At 38.6% G+C, this 14,364-nt stretch overlaps 1 protein-coding gene across 1 annotated transcript in view; it reads right to left on the bottom strand.

Annotated features, from left to right (window-relative positions):
- The window catches only part of PDZRN4 (PDZ domain containing ring finger 4), a 244,787-nt gene that overhangs the window by 37,354 nt on the left and 193,069 nt on the right, over positions 1–14,364 (bottom strand). Inside the window, exons 4-5 of the mRNA XM_042872556.1 lie at positions 7,748–8,001; positions 6,500–6,602 (exon numbers count right to left, since the gene is read on the bottom strand). Coding sequence (XP_042728490.1) covers positions 6,500–6,602; positions 7,748–8,001 — 357 coding nt within the window. The remainder of the gene's footprint in view (positions 1–6,499; positions 6,603–7,747; positions 8,002–14,364) is intronic.

Raw genomic sequence — 14,364 nt, 5'->3', positions numbered from 1 at the left:
TCCTACCTGCATTTGGCTGGAACTTGTCTCGTGTGATCCCTGCTGAAGCAGGATTTCGCTCACTCTGTCTCTTTCTCTCACCCCTTTATATTATTAAAAAACACAACTTAATAGATGTAAGGAAAAATGCCATGCTACATGTAAGGGATTTCTGGAAAGCTCTTATCTCAGGAACGTCTTCCATTTAGCTGGTTATGCTTCCATCTTTTGAGCTAGCTTTTATGTACAGAAATACTCATCAGGTAACAAAACAAAAGAGCCTGACTAGCTTTCAGAAGCTCTGGCAGTGTGTGCACGGGCACTGCTTCCATAAAAACTGTTTATTCAGGTGCTAGCAATTGAAACAGGAGCTCCAATTGCACTGCCACAAGTGCCCATAATGTTCGCTAAAGGGGGTTTGCAGGCTATCACAGCTCTGAAGGGAGCTGTTACACACTATCAACTCAGTAATCCTCATGTTAAGAAGGCCCTAAATATGTATTTACAAGATAGACAGATCCCTTTGGTTTATTGGTTAAATAATCCCTGTGCTGGAAAGGCCTTAAATACTAATTCACAAGGCAGGCTGGTCTCTCTTGGCCTCCTACAGCAGTGATGGGCCTTCCAGAAAGGCTCTGGCATCCATAATTAACAGCAGGGCCCTATAGCTAGAGAGCTGGGGGCCTCCACCCACAACTCTTTCTGCATTCACGTGACTTATATGGTTCAACAACCTCACTCGGATTACTGATCTGAACAAAATTACTCCTTTTGGTTCTGAAGAGAAAGCACACAAGCAATACAAGCAATCAGTGCCAAAATGTTCTGCCACAGAAATGGAGAATTCAAATTTGCACCTGACAGAGCAATCTTCCCTACGTAACACTCAGGAGAGTTATTTGGAACAGCAAACCCAAGCTTTACCTCTCCATCGCATCAGTTACAGTAAGAGAAATGAAGACAACAGGACAAAATTTTCCGTGCTACGGGAGTTTTAAGGAGTTTGGTGAGAACAGCTCTACACAAAAGCTTTTTTGAGGCCAGTTCCTTTAATTTTCAAACTGCTCTCTCTTCCTTGTTTAGTTATTTGTGAAAACGGGCAATAGCATGTGATCCAAAAATGCTCAGGTCAAAAGAAAACCTCAGCAATTTCAGTGCAGTTGGATCGGGCCAGTGATAGAACATAAAGGGCTAATCCACATTTACAGTTAGCAGATTTATGAGTGCAAATACTTATCAACACGTTTAAGAGAACGGCTGTGCAGAACCATAAATTAGCACTTATATTCAGTGTGCATACACATACACATTTCCTTATCCTGACTAAAAATCTGTCTCTTGCAACTACCAAGTACAAAATGAACTTACAACTACTCAATTTTGAGACGAGGTATTAACCCATGGGTTGCTCTTTTCATGAAGAGACACTAATAATGGAATCAAGAATCTTTCATATGAATTTTCTCATTTTCAGAAGCTCTGTTCTTTTCAGACCACGGAAGGAATCAAAATGGCAGGTTTTTTCTCAATGTAATATTACTATGCTTTTTTTCTCAATATAATATTACTATGCTCTTCTGTGGTTGCCATTTCTGGTGGGATGACTGACTCTTTATTTATTCATAAAAAGCTTCTGAAAATCTTGCCATAGAAAAATCTTACTCGTGCATCTAGCATACTGGTCTGTTGATTTGGTGACATGCACTAAATTCTTGAGCAATACTTATCAATTCTTCCTAGCAAAGCAGAGAAGCTCAAAGATTTCTAACATATGAAGTGAAAAGCATCAAGAGCATCCTCATAATTTCATATAAGGTCAACTCAACCTTTGGCAAATTCTTCCAAGTAATATGATTAATACTGCCTCAACCTGTCAGCATGTGTATTTGCATACATTAAAACAGGAGTCATTGGACACAGATAGGCTGAGATAATGGTTGCCATTCTGCATTTTTCATTCTGAAAATGATAATCCTGGCATCCAGTGGAAAAAAAAAAAAAAAAAGAATCTTTCTTATCTCAGGTGCACAAGATTTTAGGAGCTGTAATTTCCATAACATCACCTCTTATGGCAAAATCCAATCACTTCACACTTTCACTTTGTTTAAGGGTACTTTTTAGTACACAGACGTTATTAAGGTTTCTGCCACAGGATAAAGAACTGTTGACTAAACAATAATATCTGCTTGTGACTGCCTGTAACATTTTATTTTCTGTCATCTCTCTTTTTGAGAGGCAATCATCTCAGACTGAGTGTGTAGGACCAGACACTAGTGATGCACTCTTTCATCCCCAGCTTTGTCTTTACAACGTTTTTTTTTTTTGGTTCCATTCATTTCACTGTTCCAGTATGTAACTGATTTTGTACCTCTAATCTCTGCATTATAACAAATGTTCCTAACCAAGTATATGGTACTTCTCTCTCTTTGATAGCATGTTCAGAAGTGTTATTAGCAAAGCTTGTTTACTCCTCTCTAGAACCAGTATCTTCTGCACTTCTAACAAGCACAAATCTTTAGTGCAAATTTTAGAGCTATATGTAACACAAAATTACTGGAGGCTACAATGGTTTTAGTCCTTTTGCCTCATTGGTAGTAGGCAGTATGATGCATACTCTAGTATCACATGAGGTAATTCCAGCAGCACAACTCGTAGCCAGAGAGAAGTTGGGTTTGTCCTTGAAAATATTTGGCTCTCTTTCAGTCATCTTGACTTCAAGTCCAACTGAGCATTTACAAATTGGTCAGTTCCTACTTTATCTTAAAAGTCCTCATGGGTATCTGGGTATGCCAGAAGCACAGATCTTTTGATCTCTTTCTGTCAACACAGACTGTTGCTGGCTCTGACCTGTCTCAATATAAATCAACAATTCAAATTCCTTTTAGGACAAGCTTTGCAGGAGACACATTAGGACACTTGAGCTGGCTCCCAGCAATCCCCCAGCTTTGTCATCTTCCCAGCTATTTGTTTAAAATATGGTGCTGAACGGAGCCTAATGAGCCTCCCAGGGAGTTCACCCTTCCAAGACAATTGGCTTGTACTTGAGTTTATTGAGCTGTGGCAAACTGTACTCAAACCATTATTTTTTTTTCTAGTGTACAAATGGAATCTTGCAAGTGTCTAATACTACAAAATCCACCAGCAAGTACAAGTCCATATCCCCAGTGCTGGGTATCAGATATGATCGTCTTGTTTTCTTTTTATGGTGGTAATTCAGGTAAACTCCGGCACTTATCTGTAAGCCAGTTCCAAGTTGATCAAAGCTTTGCAGGACATTGCCTTTCTTGGAAGACATTCTTGTTTACGGCATCTCAGTTGTTAATAATCTCACTTCTTCATTTCCTGATTTGGTTACATACTTTCTATTTGTCACATCAAAATGGAGGGACTTTGCACCATTCTAGAAAATAATCAGTCATTAGTACTCTTCCTGCATACTACCTTGTTTCAAAACCTTTCTGAAATCTCCAGATTTGGCTTCAAAATTCACTTTCAAGTTCTTTGGTTTGACATGGAGACTTGTGAGCTGCTCACCTATCACAGAATCACAGAATCGTAGGGGTTGGAAGGGACCTCCAGAGATCATCGAGTCCAACCCCCCTGCCAAAGCAGGTTCCCTACACCAGGTCACACAGGTAGGCATCCAGGCAGGTCTTGAACATCTCCAGAGAAGGAGACTCCACCACCTCCCTGGGCAGCCTGTTCCAGTGCTCCGTCACCTCACTGTAAAGAAGTTCTTGTGCACATTCGTGCGGAACTTCCTATGCTGCAATTTCTGGCCGTTTCCCCTTGTCCTGTCTCCACACACTGCTGAAAACAGTCTGGCCTTGACACTCTGCCCCTCACACCTTAGATATTTATAGACTTGTATCAAGTCCCTCTCAGCCTTCTTTTCTCAAGGTGAAACAGACCCCATTCACTTAGCCTGTCTTCATAGGGGAGATGCTCCAGGCCCTTCACCATCTCTGTGGCCCTCCGCTGGACTCTTTCCAAGAGATCCCTGTCTTTGTACTGGGGAGCCCAGAACTGGATGCAGTACTCCAGATGAGGCCTTACCAGGGCAGAGTAGAGGGGGAGGATCACCTCCTTCGACCTGCTGGCCACGCTCTTTTTAATGCACCCCAGGATGCCATTGGCCCTCTTGGCCACAAGGGCACACTGCTGGCTCATGGCCAACCTGTCGTCCACCACGGCACCCAGGTCCCTCTCCACAGAGCTCCCCTCCAGCAGCTCATCCCCCACCTGTAGCGGTGCTTGCAATTATTCTTCCCTAGATGCAAGACTCTACACTTGCTTCTGTTAAACCTATCCAGCTATCCTTTTAATGCATGGAAATGCTAACCAGGTAGTTTGTTTTGTTCTGTGTAATTAGCTGGGACTCACACCAGAAAGTCCTTACAAAGAAGGAAAGTTAATGCCCTGCTGCTTTTCCCCTGGACAGCTAGAAAATCCATTTTGACTTGGTCCTTCACGAGATCTATTTTTGAAGATGTGTATCTCTGGGCTCTCTACTTACACTAAAGGAGCTTAATAACTTCTCATAAGGATATTAAATAACTTCTTATGAGGATATTAAACAACAGGTAATACAACCAATGAGCGATCATAATAAATCATAGTGGTACCACCACACAGGTTTAAATTTTAGGAAAGGGTTTCACATTCGGAGCTCTAGTAAAAGGTTCCAAGATGCTTCTCCTTCAAACCTTTCCTATTTAGAATGGATTCTTCTCCTGAAAAGAGTGCAGACAGTTCATTTCCTATTTGAATTTCACATGAAACACTATTTAAATCACTCAGTGCATTTGCCTTGGGCCACTGAATCACAGCTGACAGCAAATTAATGACTGTGATGGTATGATTAGCAGTGATTACAGGCAACTGAGAATCTGCTGAAGTATTTGCCACTATGATAATACTTGTGCCAACTATTATTAGGGATTAATAATGGCCATAAAGAGGACTTGATTACACTAGGTAGACCCTATGCAGATTTGAAATCCATTACTATTTTAATATGTAGCTGATAATCTAGTGAAAGAATATTTTCACCTAAAAATGTATCTTTTTAAAATTTATTTCTTCTAGATGTTTCCATTACTAATTTATTTAAATATTACTAGAAAAATAGCTCCTACTAGTTTAAGGAAAAAGCAATATAAACAAATATACTTGTCACAGAAACTTAATATTGTATTACACCCAGGGAGCTGAAGCAGTATGTAAGCTCTGAGATTCTTATGCTGTGAGATATCACACCAAAACCCAACTGGGAAGAAATAATGATTTCACTAATCCCTAGCAATGATTTTTTGAGAAGTTCAAATAAAAGTTTGCTTGTTTTGATTGAGATTCACTAAGCAGATGTTATTTGATTTTTCTACTTCCTGGGGAAGAACTTGGATTCCCCAAGCTGCTAGGAGAAAAGAACAATGAGATGAACATACAGTAAAGCATCTTAGCTGCTAAAGATAAGATAAAAGTGAAGACATGGCATATTTGCCAAAGCTTTTGCCATTCATTTCATTTCCAAATGTCAAATAGTTATGTGAAACCTTTAAAAACATTTCTTAGGATACTGCAAACAGAAGGATAGGATATTTTAAGTCTTGTATTAAAGGTATTAAAGGTAAACCTTGTATTAAAGGTATTTAATTATTTATAATCACTCCTGTTTAAAATACAGCAATGTGAACTTATACAAAGACTTAGCACCGTTTAATAATAAAAAGAACCATCTGCTTCTTAAGCCTGCTTCTACAAATATATTCTTCCTGAAATATAGCAGAAAACACAAAAATTCAATGATTGACAGGCAAGAATACTATTCAGGTATTGAAATGAAAATCTAATGAAGAACAACAACAATCATGTTATCATTTGGGGAAGCTCCAAAAAAGATTTTCCAGTGATTCAGAAAGACATCCACCCTTGTCACTAGAGAATACAATACATTAAAAGCAAAGGGAGACCTGTGGTACACAGCACAATTTCTTGTAATTGCAATACTTATAATGTCAAATTCAAAGAGCAAATAACAGAAATTATATTAATTTTCAAAGTTATAACCTGATCTTTCAAATGCTCAAGCACACGCCCAAGTATCTGCGAGACTAATCCCTAAGGCATGAGTAAAAAGGCCAATTAATTCTTAAAATTAGAGAGAAGAAAAAGAAGAATTAAGTTTTCAGCTACCATTTCTAATTCTGATTTTTTTTTTGCTTCAGAGAGGTAAAATTGCAAAAAGAATGCAGCTGAGTTACAGTCTCAACTGCACAAAGAGGGAGCATACTTAAAAGGCATCCCAAACTTGTTTGGTGACACCCAGTGCAGAATTTCACTTCCGTGTTTCACATGCATAAACTAACTACAGTAAAGCTTGTGAAATTATACAGGTAAAAAAGAACACTTTCTGATATTAATTATTTTCAATTTTTCCCCAGAGGAGCTTGCTATCACCTGTGCAAATACCATATCTATAATAGCAGAAAGAGAGGTTGCAGTGTGCCATTGATCTTACCTCATACTCAAAGTCCTCTGCTCTATCTGCATCAGCAGGCAGGCTGGAAAGATACTCATTACCTTCATAAAATTCATGCTCCACTGGCTGAAGAGAATGGCAGCTACGTAGAACAAAGCAACACAAAAAACAGTAAATGAGATAATTTGTTTTTTAAATTAAAAATGATTTTAAAAAATCACACAAAACCCCTGATCTGTAGTTTTCTTATCTCTGAAATATTACTCTCAATTGCCTGACAGCCTGAATGAAATAGGACCTGAAGTAGAAAGGGCTGTTTTCTTTTCAAAAGCTCAGATAGTAGATTAGCTCATTTTGCTGGGTTCATCTTTTGTTAGATTTGCAGAGTGTGATCTCTTAACAGGGTCTGTTTCAGGCCAAACTACTTAATTATGAACATTTGGAATTCCTTTTGCTCATTAATGTACCTAACTACACATTCATATGCTGCATCATGATCAGTGCCAACTTATCAATCATCTCGTTATAAAAACATGAACATCTTCAATCTACAACCCACATCAGGCTTAAAGTTGTTCAAGTGCTTGCATTAAATGCTTTGCATTATATGGTTTTGTTAAAGTGATAACAGGGTGATGAAGGGCACTTGAATAACCGCACATTTTAGAATGTCGGTAAACTGAATGGTTACATGAGTTTGAGACACAAAGAATGAGGTCTTCACAACATGCACTTAGGTAGCTTTGGATCGCAGGTGTGGATCTACCTCAAACCCTTTTTTTTTAAATGATATTTGCATCCAATTACATTTCAGAAGATGTTCATTCAACGAAGGCATAATTCACATTATATACCATATGAAAGGTGAAATTATACTTTCCTTCTCCACATTTTTGAATTGCCTTAGCTAAGGGGGACTTTTAATAAAATAAAATAAATTACTTTCCCTCTTTCTTTAAGAAGTTTGAAATAATAGAAAGTAACAAGACATCTCTTTATGTGTTTTATAAGCCTTTTCAATACTTTGGAACACAGAACTGTTTTTCTTCTTGATCAAAGCTTAATGTTTAGATGAACATTGTGCACGAGCACAAAGTAAGTGAGAACAACATTCCTTCCTGCGGTCTAATGCAAGAGTTGAGGAAAATCACCAGTAAAGTCTAAATGGGGCAACAATTACCAACATCTACAATTTATTTAAACTGTTCCTCTGACTTTTGTAAAAGAAAGCTAAAGGCAATTGCAATGCCTTAATATCACCTGAAAACTACAGAAGATAAGCCATACCTGTCTGAAAGCAGAAAAGGACAGATATCAGGAACAGGAGGTGTGGAAGGCCTTAGTTTGGCCAGAGCCATAATGTGCTCAAAAGTGATGTCGGTTTGAGTGCAGGCATCCACAAGCCGTACATCCTGAGAGCTACCATGAGCTTTGCTAATTGGGGCTCTTCGTAAAACCTGAACTACAATTGGCTCCTTAGCATTGCGAAAAGCTTCCACTGCCTCTTCATGAGTGGCCTTGGAGAGGTCCTTCCCATTGACCTAGACAAAAACAGAAAAATATACAGATATACCAAAGATCACACACGAGAAAAGGCAGAACAAAAATGAGGGTGTAAAATACAGGCGGAATAACTATTTTTGAGCAATACATCAAGTCATTTGCTGACATTGACTGAACTTTCTTTTGGTAGTCATGCAAGAGAGCAGATAAGGCTAGAGAATAAATAAATTCTTTATGATAGAAAATAGAAATGTTTTGAACTGTCACAATGGAATCTCAAAACAGCAAAGAAACATTTAAAATTAGTTCTCTCATTTTCTTTTATTTCCCTCATAAAGTACAAATGAAAAAGGAGGGGTGTCTTTAATTTTCAATTTCAACATTTTCTGTGGCTTGCAACCATAATAAGGGATTTCTGGCATGGTATTGTTATTAATGCAGAAGTCAATAAACACATCTTGGATATCTGAAAAGAAACAAGGCCAACTTTCACTGTTTTGCCACTTATCAGCTATTGCATTCATACAATAATTAAGGCCAAAAAAAGGAAGATTTGACTGACAGTCAGCTGCTGCTATTTCAAGGAAAGAGAAATCTAAGGCAAACAAACTGAAGAATTTATTTGCTACAAACAGACAACTAATAAAACAGAAAATTGTGCTGCAAATGCAGCACAGCTTGGGGAAAATAAAAGACTGTGTAGAAAGGTTTCTTTCTGCTGCTAAGTGAAGTAGCGAATTCCTACAAGTCCAAGTGGGGTCTTTTCATATTAAAAAAAGGTAACTGTAAGACTTAGTGCTGAATTCACATGAACTCAAGCATTAAGGGAAAACTTGACGAGAATCATCCCACTACAAAATGCAATGACTAGTTTGCCAACAGCAGCCGGAATCCAAGCCCTAAAAGACAGTGCAACAATACAGAAAGTTACACAGAAACTACAATTCTGCATTGTTTTCAGAGCCATGGGATTCTGTTCTGTTGCACAGCATCAAACTGTTGTGAGCTGCTGTGGAGGTGAGATGATCCTGTACTGTGGTAGAATGGCATTATTTTCTAGAAAGAACTGTGAATATCTGAATAGTACCAAAGATAGATTTAAATTTATATCCCTGTGAAAATCTCCTCACTGACAGCAAATCAGAAATAGGATTCTACTGCAACATAATGCCCAAATTTACTTTGTTATATAGACTGTCAAGTCCTAAAACTTCTCCTTAATGAACTATCTAAGCCCTTCCCAGACATTGGACAAATTCACCAGAGACTTTTGCTGAAAACATTTCTTTGCCACATTGCTCTTTCATTAAAGAAATACCTGGAACTTTCTTGTCAAAAAACAAACAAACAAAAAAAAAACAACCAACAAACCAAAAAATCCAAGGACAACACCAACAAACTCAAAAGACCCACTCAGCACAGTCAGCAAGTAACAGTTTTTAAGCCTGCCAGGAGAAGCATTTGCAATTAAACATGTCATATTTGAGGCAACAGGTGTAACCATACCTACTCAGCTGGATGTTTATAACAGAGTTGACCATTAATTACTTACATATACCAACTTGATAAGTTTCCAGAGTGCATGCTTGAGTACAGTGTATAACCAGCACTGCTTTCATGGCCATGTCACTCATGAGGACAAGAGAAATGAGGACATACTGTAGTGTGGTCATCAGTGCAAGGATTTGATACCGTATAGTCACGAGCAGATTAGAAATGTCCTGAATAGATTTCTTTACCTAAAACCCCTCAAAACTCATGTGCTGAATATCTGGGAGCCTCAGAAGTGCTATACAATGCAACCTAGACTATGATCAAATAATACGAACGGCAGCTAGCTTAATCACCTGATTTCAACACATTTGTATGAGGGCTGCTTTGAAAGAAAAAGCCTCCTACTTTATCATGTCAGCCCACAATGCCATAGGCAAATGTTGATGGTATGGCAGTAGAGTTGGATATCCCACCAATATTCCATTACATTTTGTTGCTGCGTGACAGATGGCAGCAGACGGGCAGTCTGACAGAATGGCATCTCACACTGAAGTGTATAAAGCAAAGGTGTGTCATTGAATTCCTGCATGTGGAAAAATTGCACCCACTGACACGCTTTGAGGCTTGTTGAATGTTTATGGAAACAAAGCAGCAGATCTATTTGCTCTATCAAATAGTGTTATTGTGCCTGTTGTAGCTGTTGTACTTTCCATGGAAATAAATAGGAGGTATTGCTTTCTGAGTGACCTGCATGCTATTTCTCTGATGACTGAAGCCAGAAAATGTTAAGATTTTATCTTTCAAATTATAATTCATCCAATTACAACCTTTGGTTATGTTAAACTAAGTTACATGCAGAAATATCAGTGATGTACAAGAGGCAGTGGCGGCATGCTTGAAAAATAAGCTATGTTACGAGAAAATGAAAGAAATTTCCCCAAGGACTCAGCTTCTGCAAACCCTCTCTGATAGCACAAGTTACACTGCCAGGGCGTTCAGATTCAGCCATGTCTAATAGAGGCAATTAGAGATAAAGCTTTAAGTCTGGGTCTTCCAGTCACTCTTCAGCTCCAGCCTCTCCTCTGCTTCATTCCTGCTTCTAACTCAGATCCTATCAAAGAAACAATTTTCCACAGTTTTCACAGTTTTGGCAGCTTTTGTGAAAAGACTGTCCTACAGGCTTTCTGAATAACTCTCATTCCCAAGGCTTTAGGAACATAAAAATTACTTTCCTGTCTTCCCAAACCTTTTTAATTCTTTTAAAAACTTTCTGATAACAGATGTGGTGTTTCTCCTAATAGCAAGTGTATAGGAAAAAATACAACATATTGTTGTATCATTTTGTTTTCCTATTCAGGTAATAAGGACACAATTCTGCCATATCCCACCTGAATTACGTGGTGTTGGCAGAAGCTGACCATTTTACCACAGATTTGTATAAGCAAAGTGAAAAGATATCTGGATAGCATACAAAATATATGCTAGATTATTTTGAAATATCAGAAGCTGTGTAATTGATATCAGCCACACCTAGCCCTTAGTCTGAGGAAACAGACATAAATACATGCTAATGCCATTTACATGCAAATTTTACTTCCAAAGAATATTAATATTTTAAAATCACATAAATGTGAAAAATCACAAAAGATACACATTTTCATTTATCCTGGCAACATATGGCTGACCTCTATTTTCATTTAAATGCCTGTTTAATTTAAAGACTTTGAAAGCATTCCATCCTTTATGCTGGTTTCTTATGCACTCTGGACACCTAATACTTGTTTAAATTGTCACTTGAAGTTCATCAACACACTCTGTCGATCTGCATAAAGGTCACCTAATTTATGAACGCTGCCTTTCTCAGAAGAAAATCTATAGCTGAATTACTCTACTCTGGCAGCTGTCCTGCCCACTTGGGGCTGGAAAGAGTGAATTTATTTTAAAACCCAAAGCCAATACTACAGATGGGGCTGTAAGCTCTCTTCACTCAGTTTCTTTAAGGTTCGTCTGCCTCCTGCAACATCCCCTAACTTAACACTCACATATAGTTACCCTGGGAGGTGTAGACTGCTGAGCACTTATTTACAGCAAGCCACTTACAGGTTCTTAGTGGACGATTAAACAAATTCCTTGCATCAGAAAGGTTACTTTCAGTGGAATCTAGGGTACTATTTTGAATGGATAGAGAAATCAGTCACTTTTAACAGTCAACACAAAGACATGGGAATACATTTGTTGCAGCAGATGGGCTAATTAATCCACAAGCAAGTTGTGAATGTTAAGTAAAGAATATATCTTTTCTCATGTAAACCATCCTCCTGCCCTGTTTGATTAAGCTTCTGTTTAATGAACACTCTCCCCCCTTTTGGACACATTGCAAAGTCTGGGCCACTTGTCAGCATCTTCCCCAGAGCGACTGGTGGCCGCTGCCTGGATGCTGGCCATCCCTTTGCTCTAAATCCAGCCACATGCAAAACTTCAACAGCATCAGAAAATAAACAAGCGATCAGGCTTTGTTTTTCATGCACAAATCAGCTGACATTGGCCAACCTCCATTTCTAATGCCAGCACCACAGCACATAGGTTTATTCCCACACATGCAGAGGTGGACAGCAGAGAAGGACAGAGGGACTGGAGTAAATTACAAAACACTGAATATAAAAAAACATCAGCAGATGGTTGTTAGGTTATTCTTGCACTTTGTAGTCTAAAAAAAAAAAAAAAGATAATATAAGAATGCTTCAACTAAGACTGCTTCCAAGATTTAAATGCTTGTGGTTGAAATACCCTCATCTTTAAATGTTTTTCTGATGTTGGCGATTTCTATCAACGCTGGCCAGAATTTTTGAATGAAGAGCCAGAAATCCTGATGTTTCTTGTAGTCTATCCTTCATACTATGTATGAAAAGAGAAAAAGGAAAAGAAGAAAAGAAAAAGAAAAATATGTGTAATCACATGAATGCAACCATCACAAAAGTTATCACAGTAGCAGTTTAAGAGATAACCTTCTCTCTTCAGCAACTAGCTTGCATATGCAACTTAAAATTTAAGATTGGCTCTTCTGAAGAAAAAACCTCGGAGACCTCCTGTTAATCAGTAAGGGCAAAGGAAGAATAACTTGAGCATTTTGCTAGACCACAGACGTCCAGCTACAAGGGTTTCCTGGAGAAATGACAGAGATAGTGTCTGACGTGATGATGGAGTTCACAAGGCTTACTGTCCAGGGAGATTTCAACATTCATGCAAAAGATGCCTCTGACCTGACAGGTGTTAAATCTGCTCTCATCACGACAGTCTCTTCACCTCCAGTCTCTTGCCCCTAAAATACACCCAGGTAACGAAATCCCAGAGTGCATCCTTGGATAGACAACTGGCAAAAAAGATTGAGCATTATGTCATAATTTGATCAGTCTTTTTTTTAGGACAAGAATTTGAGCTCTCCCTAACTACAAGAATAAAAACAAAGAAAAAGAAGGAAAATATACCATCTTTCTCCTAGACATAAAGCTTTTGTTACATACAGACATTTTAGAAAACTTCCAATGCTAAAAGCTGCCAGAGATGAGGCTCTCCAGACAGAACAGGGGGCACAGGACATGTGGGCTACCAGAGATACATGGGCTGCAGAGAGAACACTGCAACTTTTCTGCTAACACAAATGTGATAGTTCATCTACAGAAATGGCATTCAGCACACTGACCTTTTAGGTTATAGTTCAGTACTAAACTGCATTTCTTGAGCAAGTAAATCTCTAAGGTAGCAAATACAGTCATTATCCAATACCACTATCTCCATCAGGGTTCATGGAAGTTCAGTGAAGGGACAACTTTTATTATTCTGGTTAATGACATTTCTTCTTCCTCAGCCTCATGAGTTAAATGATGTTTGTTCCCATTTGATCCTTTGTTGCCCTAATCGCCCAATCATGTCAGCCCTTCTGAAAGCAACAGAATCACATAATCACAGAATGGCTTGAGTTGGCTGAATACACAGGCTCTGGCTGTTTTTCCTCAGGCTGTTTTTCCAAAGGCTAAGTTCTTCTTGTAATAAGAACTAATTTCCTATTTCCTGAACAGCTTAAGCTTGTCCTATTTGCTACTCTGTGTAACTGGTTCAACATCACTGAACAGACTCAGGCAATGGTCAATACTGCAGCCTCCTGTGCGTTTTCCTACGTGTAACCAGCATCAGTTCAGTTACCCAATATTTAGCAAATACCTACTGTGTCTGAAAAGCCTGTGCCTAAGATTTAAGCTAAGCAAGAAAATATAAGCGTTAAAAAATTTGTGAACAACAGAAATATCCCTGTTTCCACTCTGTAGAGCATCTTTCTAGAGAGAAACTTCCCAGGGACTTCCTAGTGATTTTGAGTATCTAAACAGCAGCTGTCATAAGAAAGTATTCTTCTTTCAATTGGCCTCAAGACTGTGCTTCGCTTTGTTCAGATATCCTCTGTGATCTGTGGGTAGGTCTGAGTGCTGCAGCTTCTCTCTGAGAAGGGCTGGATTCATCCCCAAAAGACCCTGGCAAAGAGCTGGACACTGCTTGAAAGTACTGCGTTAACAAGCTACCTTAGGAAACTCAAAGGAATTTTAAACTGGATTGGAAATAATGCCTCAGGTAGATGTTCTGAGAATGGAGAAATAATTCCCATCACAAGTGCAGTACAATACAGCAAACTAGTGAGCAAGGTAAGTAACACAAAAATGCTTGAGCAATTTTGCCTCTCCATCGGATACAAACTTGAGCTTAATATCTAATTCTCCTCAATGTTACCTTCTTTACCCAGTCATCTCTACCTAAAACAAAACTCACTGCAACAAGTGCTTCCCAAAACTTTGGGTACAGAACCCCATTCATCTGCGAATGGAAAATCAAATCCACTAAAAGCAAAGAAATCACAAAGC

Source organism: Lagopus leucura, unplaced genomic scaffold (assembly GCF_019238085.1).
Source record: "Lagopus leucura isolate 7727_CA_CO unplaced genomic scaffold, USGS_WTPT01 Super-Scaffold_100008, whole genome shotgun sequence".
Classification (NCBI taxonomy): domain Eukaryota; kingdom Metazoa; phylum Chordata; class Aves; order Galliformes; family Phasianidae; genus Lagopus; species Lagopus leucura.
Note: the sequence above shows the minus strand (reverse complement) of the source record. Positions and strands in the feature narration are given on the sequence as shown.